General features: G+C 45.0%; 1 protein-coding gene and 1 long non-coding RNA gene across 11 annotated transcripts in view; both read left to right on the top strand.

Annotated features, from left to right (window-relative positions):
* LOC118420829 (whirlin-like) overlaps positions 1-9,949 on the top strand; it is a 34,595-nt gene extending 24,646 nt beyond the window's left edge. For 9 of the 10 annotated variants that reach the window (XM_035827850.1, XM_035827855.1, XM_035827854.1 and 6 more), the window contains 9 exons: positions 44-271; positions 772-975; positions 2,156-2,230; positions 2,850-2,933; positions 3,200-3,364; positions 3,978-4,078; positions 7,930-8,383; positions 8,544-8,669; positions 9,263-9,949. In XM_035827850.1, the coding sequence (XP_035683743.1) occupies positions 44-271; positions 772-975; positions 2,156-2,230; positions 2,850-2,933; positions 3,200-3,364; positions 3,978-4,078; positions 7,930-8,383; positions 8,544-8,669; positions 9,263-9,442 (1,617 nt within the window). In that variant the 3' untranslated portion in view covers positions 9,443-9,949. The remainder of the gene's footprint in view (positions 1-43; positions 272-771; positions 976-2,155; positions 2,231-2,849; positions 2,934-3,199; positions 3,365-3,977; positions 4,079-7,929; positions 8,384-8,543; positions 8,670-9,262) is intronic. The other variant, XM_035827853.1, reaches the window with a different exon arrangement.
* Positions 9,950-9,985: 36 nt separating this feature from the next.
* LOC118420831 lies at positions 9,986-12,092 on the top strand. The gene is made up of 2 exons (XR_004831790.1): positions 9,986-11,197; positions 11,230-12,092. It is a non-coding gene; the product is annotated as an uncharacterized LOC118420831 (long non-coding RNA).
* Positions 12,093-16,020: the final 3,928 nt, after the last annotated feature.

The raw sequence follows: 16,020 nt of genomic DNA, 5'->3' as shown, positions 1-16,020 counted from the left end.
CAGGAGTTCTGTCTAAAGCCAAGTTTGTACTTTTACCCCGCAGAGTTCCGTGTTCTCCAGGGGCATGGCGCCGGGGTCACAGGTCATGCTGGCGAGCTCGTCCACGAGCGTGAGCCACGCCCGACGCATGATCGAGGAAACGGCGCGGCAGCTGCTCTCCGACAACGAGAGGGGCACCATGGGATACTACCTGAACGAGTACGAGCGAAGCAATATTGACGTGGATGCCTTGGTGATGGCACTGTTTGAGCTGCTCAATACACACTCCAAGGTAAGGGTCAGGGGTTAGAGGTTAGTGTAGCCTTGGTGATGGCACTGTTTGAGCTGCTCAATACACACTCCAAGGTAAGGGTCAGGGGTTAGAGGTTATTGTAGCCTTGGTGATGGCACTGTTTGAGCTGCTCAATACACACTCTTAGGTAGGGGTCAGGGGTTAGAGGTTAGTGTAGCCTTGGTGATGGCACTGTTTGAGCTGCTGAATACACACTCTAAGGTAAGGGTCAGGGGTTAGAGGTTAGTCTAGCCTTGGTGATGGCACTGTTTGAGCTGCTGAATACACACTCTAAGGTAAGGGTCAGGGGTTAAAGGTTAGTCTCGTCTTTGTGATAACACAGCTGCACAATGCACACTCAAAAGGTCAAGGGTTAAAGGTTAGTCTAGCCTTGGTGATGGCAATATTTGTGCTGCTCAATACGTACATTCACATTGGCAATTATAAGTATAGCTGATGAATCCGATGCACTGATTAAACTATTGTCGTTTTCCCTGCAGTTTTCGCTGCTGTCAGAAGTCCGATCCGTGATTGCCCCCCGCGACATCGACAGATTCGACACCCTGGTCCTGAAACAGGAGGTCGAATCCATGAAGGGCGGGCGACCTACGGACTCAGGCTTCTCTCCCGACCGACAGTCGGAAAACTCCCTCAGCAGTACCATCTCCAGTACCAACAGTGTTCGCACCTCCAGCTCTGCTAGAGTAAGTACCATCTCCAGTACCTCCAGCTCTGCTAGAGTAAGTACCATCTCCAGTACCTCCAGCTCTGCTAGAGTAAGTACCATCTCCAGTACCAACAGCTCTGCTAGAGTAAGTACCATCTCCAGTACCAACAGCTCTGCTAGAGTAAGTACCATCTCCAGTACCAACAGCTCTGCTGGAGTAAGTACCATCTCCTGTACCAACAGCTCTGCTAGAGTAAGTACCATCTCCAGTACCAACAGCTCTGCTAGAGTAAGTACCATCTCCAGTACCAACAGCTCTGCTGGAGTAAGTACCATCTCCTGTACCAACAGCTCTGCTGGAGTAAGTACCATCTCCAGTACCAACAGCTCTGCTGGAGTAAGTACCATCTCCTGTACCAACAGCTCTGCTAGAGTAAGTACCATCTCCAGTACCAACAGCTCTGCTAGAGTAAGTACCATCTCCAGTACCAACAGCTTTGCTAGAGTAAGTACCATCTTCAGTACCAACAGTGTTCGCACCTCCAGCTCTGCTAGAGTAAGTACCATCTCCAGTACCAACAGCTCTGCTAGAGTAAGTACCATCTCCAGTACCAACAGTGTTTGCACCTCTAGCTCTGCTAGAGTAAGTACCATCTCCAGTACCAACAGCTCTGCTAGAGTAAGTACCATATCCAGTCCATGCAGAGGTTACTTTGTAAGGTTATTACCTTCCCATCTCCCCTGTCTCTGACTGACAGCCTGTGTACCCTTTCTTTGCTCCTATTGTCAGGCCAGGTAACCCCCATGCACTCGTGATGTTAGGCCACGTAACCCTCATGTAGAGCCTTAGAAGATGACATATAACACATAAAACATAGCACCACCTGCAAGAAGCATGTAACTGTAAAACTATAATGGCATGAAGCCTCCGTCACTTAGTTAAGTCAACACAGCATAAAAGCCACTGATATCTGTCCCCACATTAGTTGCCATTCCGTTTGTTGTTTTGTCGGAGACCAGTCTGCCTGCGAAAATCCATCCTTGAAATGATGCCCATCCCTCCCAAGAGTTAGGCACATTTTCTTGTCCTGGTGTGTCTGAGAGTGACAAAAATCAGCTTATCAACGTTTTGTTGATAAAATCTATAAGAGACAAAACAGCAAAACAATTATTCCATCATCAAAAATACTAATTCCTTATATGGTATGTTTCTGCAGGAATCCCTGAACGAGGAAGGGTCACGACCTATCACCCCTCCTCAGGTCCCTAATGAACTCCCACCTAATGTCAAGGTATGACCTATCACCCCTGACCTCAGGTCTCTAATGAACTCCCCGTGACCTAATGTCAAGGTATGACCTATAACCCTTGACCTAAGGTCCCTAATGAACTCCCACCTAATGTCAAGGTATGGCCTATCACCCCAGACCTTAATGTCCCCAATAAACTCCAACCTAATGTCAAGGTATGACCCATCAACCTTGACCTTGTGTCTTTAATGAGCTCCCACCTAATGTAAAGGTATAACCTATCACCCCTGACCTTATGTCCCTAATGAACTCTCGCCTAATATCAAGGTATGACCTATCACCCTGACCTCAGGTCTCTGAAGAACTCCCATCTAATTTAAGGTTGAACCTTTCATCTCTGACCCCTGACTCATTGTTAGTTACGGCTGTCTCCCTAAACCTCAGATCATTGAGTACAGCGTCTTATCTTTAACCTGAGGCATTGGAAAATTGGATTAATGCCTTTTGACTAATTTAGACCTGTAGTGTTAAATGATGTATGATCCTGCTTTATTAGATGGCCTATGACCCTGCTGTGTAAGCTGACCTATGACCTGCTGTCCTGGATGACCCATGACCCTGCTTTGCCACATGACCCATGACCCTGCTGTTTGTGTTGCAGCTAAAGCACGATGCTGAAGGCTCAGTGGAAGTGCTGATCGACCACATCAACGACGACACGGAGGGACTGCCCGACTTCAACCTGGTACGATCCTCAGCTGTCGTGTAACGAGTCGATTTCCGTTTAAACAGCTCTGCAAGCTAGGGTTTTCATCCACCCAGTACAGCCAAGTTCAGAGTCAAAGTCATGATACAGAATTGGAACACTTACAGAGTGCTTTGTGCCTCTGATTGCTTGCTGTTTAAGTTGTGCTACTTGAGTCGACACAATGTCATGTAACAAGCATTATCCTGCAGTTCCACACCCACGTATTCTTGTAAAAATAACACCTCTTCACCACCCTCCTGCAGGATGAATACTTGGATGAGTCCGTTGGCCCGGAGATCTCCATGGAGATCCCCACCCCTGAGGAGTTTGAGCCGCCGCCGCCCCCCTCCCACGCCCCCCCTCCCCGCCCTGACGGCAAGCAGAAGGTCCAGGCCGAGGTGCACTTCAACGGGGCGGCCGCTAGCAAGGTCGGTTTGTTTACCTTAGGGTTGTAAATAAATAAACAAACAAACAAACAGGAAACAGATGTGCACTTCAATGGGGTGGCCGCTAGCAAGGTCAGTTTGTTTACCTTAGGGTTAAATATAAATAAACAAACAAACGAGATTATTACTGACTACAGGTGTGCTTACATGTTTATTTACATTTTTTTTGTTTAGAGTGTGTTAACATGTTTGTTTACAAAGTGTGTGTACATGTTTACAGAACGTATTTACATGTTTACAGAGTGTCTACATTTTTCTTTACAGAGTGTGTTTAGATGTTTGTTTGTTTGTTTACAGAGTGTGTATACATGTCTGTTTGTTTGTTTACAGAGTGTGTATACATGTCTGTTTGTTTGTTTACAGAGTGTGTATACATGTCTGTTTGTTTGTTTACAGAGTGTGTATACATGTTTGTTTACAGAACGTATTTATATTACACATTGTTTACAGAGTGTGTTTACATGTTTCTTTACAGAGTGGGTTTAGATGTTTGTTTGATTACAGAGTGTGTTTAGATGTTTAGATGTTTGTTTACAGAGTGTGTGTACATGTTTGTTTGTTTACAGAGTGTGTTTACATGTTTGTTTGTTTACAGAATGCCCTGAAGCCTGGGAAGGACCTGGCCCAGCAGTCCAGTGTGAGTGAGGACAGCGGCGTGGACCTGACTCTCAACAGCAACAACGGCAGCAAAGAGAGGTGAGCTAGACATGATCAGGCGTAAAGTACGCTTACGGACTGTTCCATTCTGGATTCCAGAGAAGTAGACTCTTTTAACATTTGTTTTTTTTATGTTCAACTTGTAAAAATCACAATCTGTTCTCTGCTTTCACAGCGAAAACTTGGAAATGACATTCTAAGTCTTCACAGTATCTTGCACTTGACAAGTACTTTTATTTGTGTTCCCTTGATCTGTGGCCCCCTTTGGATGTAGAATGGAACAGTCTTTGAACAACACTTCCTTCATGTAGAGAGTACCTTCCCCTTAATTGTTGGCATCATCCCTTTTTAAAAGAAAAGAAAGAAAATCTTGTCCTCTTCATGCCAAAAAAGCGACAGGAACTGTGGTTTCTCTCCTGTGCGGCTCTCAGGACGACGCTCGGCCGCCTGGCCCAATGTTGGTCACGTTTTTGGTCAGGCCTGGCGGAAAAATTCCTCCCGTGAGTACCTGTGTCAGGTCTCTAACAGAAGTTCTCTGGTCTCTAACAGATGTTTACTGGTGTCTAACAGATGTACCTTAGTCTGTGTGTCCCTTTTCGTTAGGTCTCTAAAAGAAGTTTACTGGTCTCTAACAGGTGTTTCTCCTGTCAGTACTTTTGTGTCAGATCTGTAACAGAAGTACAGTGGTCTCTAACCGAAGTTTACTGGTTTCTAACAGAAGTTCACTGGTTTCTAATAGGAGTTCACTGGTCTCTAACAGAAGTTCACTGGTCTCTAAGAAAAGTTTGCTGGTCTCTAACAGAGGTTCACTGCTCTCTAACAGAAGTTTACTGGCCTCTAACAGAGGTTCACAAATCTCTAACAGTCGCTCCTCCTGTGAGCACATTAAGGTCTCTATTTTACAGCCCTTTTCCGGGAGGTCTCCAACAGATGTTCCACACATTACTGAAATATTGAAAAGTATCATATCGGTTGAATGAAAGGAAGATCTGCATAGAACAATAATTAACAATTTTTTAATCTTGATGACACAATCATATACTAGCCTGCATCTTGTTTGTCTCGATAAATAAACAAATAAAAGAACTCTATCATTAGCACTACTAGCTAGATAATGTGGAAATCCTGAAACTAGACGCCCACTCCCATACCATAAGGAAAGGCAACAGTGTGTTTAGTTGTTGTTGGATACCTGCTGTTCACATCAGTAAATGTTGCAAGCCTGTCATGTTTGCCACAACATCACATGTAACAAAGTTGTTTAGATTGAGACATTTCCCACCTGTAGCAATGCTTTGTTCCTCGCCACACCCACATGTATCCATGTTTTAATGTACAATGTAACTTTGTACATGTAACAATGTAGTGCACCTAGCCAAACCCACATATTACAATGTCCTGTACATCGCCACACCCACATATAACTGTTCAATGAATGTTCTGTACCTAATGCCACACCCACATGTAACAATGTCCTGTACATCGCCACACCCACATGTAACAATGTTCTGTACCTTGCCACACCCACATGTAGCAATGTTCTGTACCTCGCCACACCCACATATTACAATGTCCTGTACATCGCCACACCCACATATAACTGTTCAATGAATGTTCTGTACCTAATGCCACTCCCACATGTAACAATGTCCTGTACATCGCCACACCCACAGATAACTGTTCAATGAATGTTCTGTACCTAATGCCACACCCACATGTAACAATGTCCTGTACCTCGCCACACCCACATGTAACAATGTCCTGTACCTCGCCACACCCACATGTAACAATGTTCTGTACCTCGCCACACCCACATGTAACAATGTTCTGTACCTCTCCACACCCACATGTAGCATGTTCTGTACCTCGCCACACCCACATGTAACAATGTTCTGTACCTCGCCACACCCACATGTAACAATGTTCTGTACCTCGCCACACATGTAGCAATGCTGTAGTCAGATAGAGACATCTAAGCCCCATGTTCCCATGCGATGCCTTTGGTTAACTGATGCCTTTTGTTTTGCATGGTTCTGCTTGGTGCTTGCGCTCCTCCCTGTGTGAATGCAGCAAGAAGAGGTAAATCTGTCGCCTCACTTCTCTGCCAATTAAACTCCTGTGTGATACCTCCCTTCATAATGCATGTCATCAGTAAACTCCTGTGTGATACCTCCCTTCATAATGCATGTCATTAGTAAACTCCTGTGTGAGACCTCCCTTCATAATGCATGTCAATAGTTAACTCCTGGGTGAGACCCTCAACTACTGCATGTCATGTAAGCAATAAACACCTGTGTGAGACCATCCTTTCAACTGTCAGGCTTGACCCTCTCACGAATGCATGTCATGTCAGCTTTAAACTCCCGTGTGAGAACTCATTCTAAAGGCATGATGTCACCAAGGAACTCCTGTGTGAGACCTTTAAAACATTTCTCTTGTGCAGTGCCTTATCTCCTTCTAATGCATGTCTGGTCAGGTGTTAACACATGTGAGTTTTGGAGACCTGCCTTTCATTTATGCATGATGAAACGTCTGTGTGAGACTCGCTGTCAGCATAATCATGTATCAATGTATGTATGACACCATTTTAACTTTGGTTTTCACTTAGTACTAGAACGTCATTTCAGCCATAATTTCATGTATGAGACTTATTAAACTTTTAATCTCCTGTTTGAGGCCACCTTAATCTTATAAAAAAGAATTGTAAGTTAAAACAGTACTATAATTTGTAAGTGCCTGTTTGTTGGCAATGGCAGGACAGTGTCCCTCCCAGACTACCACTAATCTTACTGATGCATGCTATTCCAGATGGAAGCGTTCACACTTACGCTAGACTAAAGCTAAGTTCAGCTACAAGGTTAAAAACCTGTTTTTTGATCATGCACAAGGGCAGTTGGAGACTCATTTATATTTATGTAAGTGGTGGTGTGTTACGCCGAACGGCGGTTATACCGGCTATATAGATACAGATACAGATATGTGTGAATTTACTGCATCAACAATCAACATCTCCCATTCCAACTTCTGTGTGAGACCAGCAGAATTATAGGTACAAATAAAATGTCCTACATGTACCCCCAGTGGAACCGTATCACGTAACCCTGCTTCCATCACCCAGGGCTCTATCAGATGTTGTCTCTAACAGAAGTTCTCTGGTCTCTAACGGGCATTCCTCTTCATCGCCAGACCACAACCCCTCTGCCCTTGTCCCCCCAGTGTCACCATATCGCCTAACCCTGTCACCTTGTGAGGTCAGGTATCTAACAGATGTTCCCTGGTCTCTAACAGAAGTTCCCATCACCACCACTAACCCCTCTCCCCTTATCTCCCCAGTGTCACCATATCGCCTAACCCTGTCACCTTGGGAGGTCAGGTATCTAACAGAAGTTCCCTGGTCTCTAACAGAAGTTCCCATCACCACCACTAACCCCTCTCCCCTTATCTCCCCAGTGTCACCATATCGCTTAACCCTGTCACCTTAGGAGGTCAGGTCTCTAACAGATGTTCCCTGGTCTCTAACAGAAGTTCCCTGGTCTCTAACAGAAGTTCCCTGGTCTCTAACAGAAGTTCCCATCACCACCACTAACCCCTCTCCCCTTATCTCCCCAGTGTCACCATATCGCTTAACCCTGTCACCTTAGGAGGTCAGGTCTCTAACAGATGTTCCCTGGTCTCTAACAGAAGTTCCCTGGTCTCTAACAGAAGTTCCCTGGTCTCTAACAGAAGTTCCCATCACCACCACTAACCCCTCTGCCCTTGTCCCCCCAGTGTCACCATATCGCCTAACCCTGTCACCATCAGCAGGGTCAGGTCTCTAACAGATGTTCCCTGGTCTCTAACAGAAGTTCCCATCGCCACCACCACTAACCCCTCTGCCCTTGTCTCCCCAGTGTCACCATATCGCCTAACCCTGTCACCATCAGCGAGGTCCATGAAAACGCTTACGAAAGCGGGGATGACTCCACGCTCCGCGACACCTCGTTCCGCACCGCTAACGAAACTCCCGACTCCTCCTTCCACTCTGCTGCCATGGAAACCCCACCTAGACTGACCAATGGCAGGGAGGCACCAGAGGCTGTGCCCAAATTTGGCAGGTCGGCCACGCAGATGACCAATGGGCTGCAAGAGGAAGACATCAATCAGAGAAGACCAGAGGACGACAGACACTCCGACCTTCCGGATAGGGACAGAGGTCAAGGGTCACCCACCCAGTGGAACGAGAGGGACAGAGGTCAGAGGTCGTCGCCCCCGGTGAAGCCCCAGCAGCCGCCTCCCCCGCCGCCAAGAATGGACATGGTCAACGGGACCGGAACGCTGAGGGGAGACAGTCCGGCAGAATCCATGGTGAGATGGGATGTTAGTTTCATGGCGACCTCAGTAGGTCTTGTTCCATTTGATTGATTGATTGATTGATTGATTGATTGATTGAATAGTTGTTTGAATGATGTCTTCAGATTTTAATCCCAGTATGATTGATTGGTTGCTTGACTGTGTGTACTGCCAGGTCTCCAGCCCCGGCCTGAACCACCCCTACCTAGTCACAGTGCCAAAAGTCGCCCCCACCCTGGGCATCGCGATCGAGGGCGGGGCCAACACCCGGCAACCGCTGCCAAGAATCATCACTATACAGGTGTGTAACATCACTGTACAGGTGTGTAACATCACTGTATAGGTGTGTAACATCAATGTTCAGGTGTGTCACATCACTGTACAGGTGTGTAACATCACTGTACAGGTGTGTAACGTCACTGTACAGGTGTGTAACATCACTGTACAGGTGTGTAACATCACTGTACAGGTGTGTAACATCACTGTACAGGTGTGTAACTCCACTATACAGGTGTGTAACATCACTGTACAGGTGTGTAACATCACTGTACAGGTGTGTAACCTCACTATACAGGTGTGTAACCTCACTATACAGGTGTGTAACATCACTGTACAGGTGTGTAACATCGCTGCATCGCTGTACAGGTGTGTAACATCACTGTACAGGTGTGTTACATCACTGCAGGTGTGTAACATCACTGTGCAGGTGTGTAACATCACTGTACAGGTGTGTAACATCACTACAGGTGTGTAATATTACTGTACAATTGTTTGACATCACGGTACAGGAATACTTTGCTTTACAGTCACTTTGCTTGTACATTGTAGTTACAACGACAAAGACATCAGGTTTTATGGATGAAGTTTTAAAAAATGTTTGTTTTTCTCCCAAAGCCTGGTGGCTCAGCTGACCAATCAGGAGCCCTTCAGGTAGGTCATGTGATCCTGGAGGTTGACGGCAAGTCTCTACAAGGCTTGGAGCACAAGGACGCGGCGCGAGCGATCGCCCAGGCCTTCCGTACCCCCGCCAAAGACTATGTGCAGTTCCTGGTCATGCTGCAAGACAAGTCATAGTAGTGGTCAGCCTGGAGACCTGATGAACCTGCCTGTAGTACCAACTGTACCTGCCAGGGGCACTGCTCCATAATGCTGCAGGACAAGTCATAGTAGTGGTCAGCCTGGAGACCTGATGAACCTGCCTGTAGTACCAACTGTACCTGCCAGGGGCACTGCTCCATAATGCTACAGGACAAGTCATAGTAGTGGTCAGCCTGGAGACTGGTGAACCTGCCTGTAGTACCAACTGTACCTGCCAGGGGCGCTGCTCCATACTGCTGCAGGACAAGTCATAGTAGTGGTCAGCCTGGAGACCTGGTGAACCTGCCTGTAGTACCAACTGTACCTGCCAGGGGCGCTGTTCTGCAGTCCGGGACAAGTCATAGTAGTGGTCAGCTGCGAGATGTACTCCAAGTGGCTGATGTTGGTACTGCAGGCAGGTGTTGCTGTTACAACTGCAGCCATACTATACACGATCCTTGGCAGCTGCAGCAATGTGAGCAGCTCTCCAGGCTGCTGCAATTGGTACTGCAGGCCATGTAAGCAGGTCCTCTAGCAGCTGCAGTTGGTACTGCAGCAATGTTAGCAGCTCCCCAAGCAGCTGCAGTTGGTATTGCAGGCCATGTGAGCAGCTCCTCTAGCAGCTGCAGTTGGTATTGCAGGCGATGTGAGCAGCACTCCTGGCAGCTGCAGTTGGTATTGCAGGCTATGTGAGCAGCTCCTTCTAGCAGCTGCAGTTGGTACTGCAGCAATGTTAGCAGCTCCTCTAGCAGCTGCAGTTGGTACTGCAAGCAATGTGAGCAGCTCTCCTGGCTGCTGCAGTTGGTACTGCAGGCAATGTGAGCAGCTCCCCATGCAGCTGCTGTTGGTACTGCAGGCAATGTGAGCAGCACTCCTGGCTGCTGCAGTTGGTACTGCAGGCGGTGTGAGCAGCTCCCCAAGCAGCTGCAGTTGGTACTGCAGGCAGGTCCACCAGGTCTGACTAACTCTTTGTGTGCTCCTCTGCATGTCCAGGGTTCAGGTCTTGTTTCAGTTGTAAGTAATGATGACTAATCAGTCTACTCTATGGAAGCTTACACAGGGCTTCCGATCTCGGTCAAGGTGTTGCTTTTTGTACTGTCTCATTGTTTGAAATCTCTTAAAGATTGAGTCAGTAATCTAGTTTGATTATTGTAGCACTACAGAAATAAGCACAACGTGAAAATGAGATGGCATGATCAGAAGGAACCAGAGCAGCTAACTTAAGAGGAATTTTGCAAGATGAACAGAAAGAACAAAATTTTTACTTGAGCAAACCTTGAACAAAAGGTCAGTCAGTTACATTTTTTAAAGAAGCCTTCACCAGAGGCTAACCTTGACCTTTGACCTTCTGTACAGCTGACCTTGGACACGCTGAGTGGCACCTGACCTTTAACCTTTCTCTACATGTGACTCCGACATATGCCATGTTTCTAAATACTAAATATTAGGATATAGACTAGGCAAGATGTGGATATATATATAAATATTATATATATATATATAAATGTACATATTAGACATATTAGATATAAGTTCATGCAATAGCAAAGATGCTTGCCCCCCTCCCGCTGCACTCAAGAGCTTCTAGGCCACTCCAATGCACTTCCCTGGTTCTCGGGCGTTTGCCTGTAAAATGTTGCCTGTATCCACTCAGAAACTGTGAGCACTAAAGGTACAGATTTACAGAAGCTGTGATTTACAGAAACTGTGAGCACTAAAGGTACAGATTTACAGAAACTGTGAGCACTAAAGGTACAGATGTACAAAAACTGTGTGCACTAAAGGTACAGATGTACAAAAACTGTGTGCACTAAAGGTACACTGATGTACAAAAACTGCTCGTACCAAGGCTACAGACTCACCAAAACTGCTCGTACCAAGGGTACAGATGTAAAGAAAGTGTGCACCCAACGTTACCTACTCACAGGTGCTGTGCACAACTAAACTACAGACTCACAGAAATTGTTTGTACCAAAGGTACCTATTTTCCTCTCAGACCCAGTTGGGTTGTTTGAGTTTGGCTTTATTTCTTATGTCCGGGAACCAGGGAGGTGAATTTGTGTGGCCCGTCACGCAATATCTAAGGCATGCTGCAATGGCACAGCCGCCAGCTGTCACAAGGTGAAATATATGATGTACATTGTCAATAGTACCGACTTTCCTCCTCCGCACAGAAAGCCATTATTAGTCAGTTTCCATGGAAACTGGGTGAAATATTGTATTTTAGGTTTTTACTTGAATTAGGATAATTTCAGGTTTGCATCATGTATATAGCAAGGCCGAAATGTTCACAGAAGTGACAGAAAAAAGAATGTTTTGGTTTTTGTTTTAGAAACTTTCTTAACGTTGCAGGAAACAGTAAGTAAAACTCAAGGATTTTTCTTGTTCCGTCCAAGTTTGCAGCTGAACCAAGAAGAGCTGAAATTCAAATTTAGCATTTTTATATTTTGACGAATATGATTTGAATGTATTTTATAAGGTGTGTTTCCCTAATGAGTGTGTTTTAAGCTTAGAGAAGAAATTTGTGTGCTTTTTTTACTAGATTGTGTGTTTAAACCATGTGGAAATTTCTTTGAATTAGTTTTTGATTACTTACAGCGACAAAAGACATCAGTGAAAATTTAGTTTCGTTTTTTCATACTTTTTATTGATAAAAACTTTAAAATTCTGGCAATATCTGTTGTAGACTCATAGTTAAACTGACAGCTTGCCTTGTTTGTTGCTTTATTTATTATGCAAAAAAATTGTAAAATAGCTGGATTTGTAGGGGAACATAGCAAATAATTTGGTCTTAGTTACAATGCAAACTGCCATTGATACTCAGTTATTCACCGGCCGGGCCAAGTCCATTGTGTGGTTGTCAGGAGCTTAAATTAGATGATGGATAATAAAAAAGAGGCAATGAGAAAGGTTTGCTCTTGATACAGCTGCAGAACCAGTGAGATGGTGCAGCAGCGCCCCCTGTGGCTACTGTTGGTACTGCAGGATGGCTTGATTTCCATTTGATTACACATTTGTCACAGGCAGAAATTGCTGCTGTTTTGACTCACATCTGACATAAACACAAAACATTGATACACTGAATAAACTAGAAGGTAAATTATCACAACCAATTACGATATTAAATATGACCTAGAATATCTATCAGACAGTCCAATTTAAATTTGACAGTCTGTGCTTGAATACACTAAGGGCTGGTTTGGATGAGAACCACACAAGTGACTTGACCCAGCCCCCCCCACCCCCTGCACACTGTCGGATATAAGCAATAGGGAGTTTGCGAGTCACATGACAGACGCCATGTTGGTTGGTTAAACCCGGAAGAGTCAGACCTGCAGACGATAACGACAGACATGGTGGACAGTAACATGTCGTTATTACATGGATGTATACTGTAAGTCTGCAAACTTTTGCGGTGGTCTTGATTTCACGGTGACATCTCCAAGGTGTACATAGTTATTGCACCATGAATATTTCTCTTTTTTACTACCAAGACTTAGAAAAACAAGAAAAACCTGCCTTTACCTCCTACCACAAAATAACTCCACCGCCACTGTAATTGGATTTACAGTAATTACATACATTAGGGGAACTTATACATTAGGCATTTAACCATCCAATATGGTGGATATAACAGTCACGTGACTGCAGACAACCAATAGCGTGCCAGTGCCAAAGGCATGCTCTGTAGTTACAGTTGCCGTAGTTATGGCTGCCATAGCTATTGTAACTATAGTTACGCTTGTCGTAGATATGGTTGTCATAGTTACGGTTGCCATGGTTACTGATATAGACCTATGATAGATCCTGCTGCGACTGTGTATAAATGTAGTGTTGGTGTAGCCAATGGGAGAAGCTGTTTGTAATAGGTGTGCTTTAAGCTGCATATAGGCCGCACTAGTGTTACTTAGCTAACATCTCATTGGTGGATTTGAAAGGTGACATCAGAGGCCAGAGAACCAATCAGCAGGAGTTTACTGGTACCATCAAGTAGATTTTCTTCTTAATCATGAAGGAAGTAATCTTTAGATAGACAATCGTGTGTCAATTGGAAAGGGATTTTTTATTATCAAAATGTGTGAGAACAGAATCAATAACCATTACCTGAATTTGCTAGCACGAAGTATATTTTGCAATATCCCACTTTCTCATCTAAGGCCAGACAGGAAAACACGCATTTACCTCAAATCTGACAAAGAATCTGGACTTCCTACTGCGTATTTACCTCTCCTGTAGTTGGTTGGTTGTGTACAGGTCTCTGATAGTTGTTCCGCTGCATTTCTGGTCCCTGGTGCCATGTGACTAGCGCATGGCTGTGACTAGCGCATGGCTGTGACTAGCGCATTGCTGTGACTAGCGCATGGCTGTGACTAGCACATCGCTGTGACTGGCATATTGCTATGTGAATAGCACACTGCTGTGTTACTAGCAAACTGTCATGTGACTGGTACACTGTTGTTACTAGCACACCACTGTGTGACTAGCACAATGCTATGTGACTAGCACAATGCTATGTGACTAGCACAATGCTTTGTGACTAGCACAATGCTTTGTGACTAGCACACCACCGTGTGACTAACACACCGCTAGATGAGATCCACCACTTTAGAACTGCCGTGCTGACCGCCCTAAGCTTCTAGCTACTATGCTGCAATGTTAGGATATGTGGACTGAGATGTAAAAAGTTGCTACAGCTGTTGCTAGGATACAACAGTCGCTACAGCTGTTGCTAGGATACAGCATTCGCTACAGCCGTTGCTAGGATACGTGGACTGAAAGTGAACAACAGTTTCTGCGTACATCTGCCTTTACACGTAGATCTTACAAAATCGAGTCTCGTTTTCTCCTGTACCGAAGAGAAACTCAAAGTGGAAAAGTTCCGTTTTCTTGATCATGATTTCCAGCAAAGTGTCAGAAACCGGAGTCGGAACCCGTGCTGTGTACATGTTGAACGAAGGTGCCTTTTTTAGTTAGACTTGAGTTGCTAGGTCGGTAGCTAGGTTGTATTTCTTCCGAAGCAATACTGTTGTTGTCATGTTGTATATTTCGAATGTTTTAGACTCTGTACGGCTTTTCTTAGCAGGCCAGGCTGCAGCAAGTCGTTCCAATGGTTCTCGGCATTGCAAACTAAAAATACAAGATAAAACTGAGAGCTAGCTGGGGGAACTCATAGACCATAGGAATAATAGCCTCTGATGAGGCTAATTGTGGATCTAAGTACACTCAAACTCGAATCTGACTGCTAGTTTACTCACTCCCTTGAGTCTGTGCGCACCAAGACACAGACTTCCCCCTCAGACCCTGTTTCCATGCTTTCCAGTGTTTTTTTTTAGACCCGAGAACCATCGGATTGACCTGGTGCGGCCGGGATAGCCTGGTTCTCCTGCGTTTGGTGTTCTTGGCTGTTCTGTAGGTTAGGACAGGGTGGTGATGATTGCTTGCGTGTGAAAAAGGACCTGATCGCCAGGCTAAAGTTTTCTTTTCAATAAAGATCTGAACTATTTTAGTACGAAACAGACCGACTGCTGTGGTGTTATTTCACATCAAGAGATTGTTGTACCTTTCTTGTGTCTGTGTATGAGTGTGTGTGTGTGTGTGTGTTTAGCGAGTGTTTGTGTGTCAATGTTTGCTTGTGCGTGTGTGTGTGTGTGTTTAGCTTGTGTGTGTGTGTGTTTAGCGAGTGTTTATGTGTGTGTGTGTGTGTTTAGCGAGTGTTTGTGTGTGTGTGTGTGTGTGTGTTTAGCGAGTGTTTGTGTGTGTGTCAATGTTTGCTTGTGCGTGTGTGTGTGTGTGTTTAGCGAGTGTTTATGTGTGTGTGTGTGTGTGTTTAGCGAGTGTTTGTGTGTGTGTTTGTGTTAGCGAGTGTTTGTGTGTCAATGTTTGCTTGTGCGTGTGTGTGTGTTTGTGTTAGCGAGTGTTTGTGTGTCAGTGTTTTGGTGTGTGTGTGAGAGAGAGTGTGAGTGAGTGTGTGAGTGTGTGTGTCTATTTTTTCGACAGGTTCTCATTGTGGAAACGACACTTTTTCTCACCTTATTTGCTCTTGGGACGTGGAGGCAGCCATGTTTGTTTTGGTTCTGTCAGTTCTTGATGAATAGTCTTGACCTATGACACACCTTTGCATGGCTCCACAGGTATATATAGAACGCGTGTCTGTGGGGTTTGCCTTGAAGCAAATAAACTTTCTCGACTTTTTCAACAATAAGGGTTAAGATGAACCTACAGCAAACGCCACAGTTATTCTGTTCAGCAGAAGATGTGTTGAGCACAGAGTGATAGATATAATATATCACAGATGAAAATACCGACACGAAAACAATTTGCTCAATGGAGTTTAGTTATGAATAATTAAGGCATTGTTTGCGGCGTTTGGCGGACACGCCTGCTGAAGGTCATACAGCGTCAGACCGGTCGCACGACTGTTGCTGATATCGCCGATGCGAACATCCCCACTTTAGGATATTTGACATTTATTTTGCACAATCAGAATGTCTGTTACCTGCTGACGTGTCTATGTCTGTAAGACATCTTCCTCAGAGCTTCTAACACCCCCCTACTTATCCGTATATATTCTTAAC

Source organism: Branchiostoma floridae, chromosome 8, assembly GCF_000003815.2.
Source record: "Branchiostoma floridae strain S238N-H82 chromosome 8, Bfl_VNyyK, whole genome shotgun sequence".
NCBI classification, from domain to species: Eukaryota; Metazoa; Chordata; class Leptocardii; order Amphioxiformes; family Branchiostomatidae; genus Branchiostoma; species Branchiostoma floridae.
This window is presented reverse-complemented; position numbering and strand designations above follow the sequence as displayed.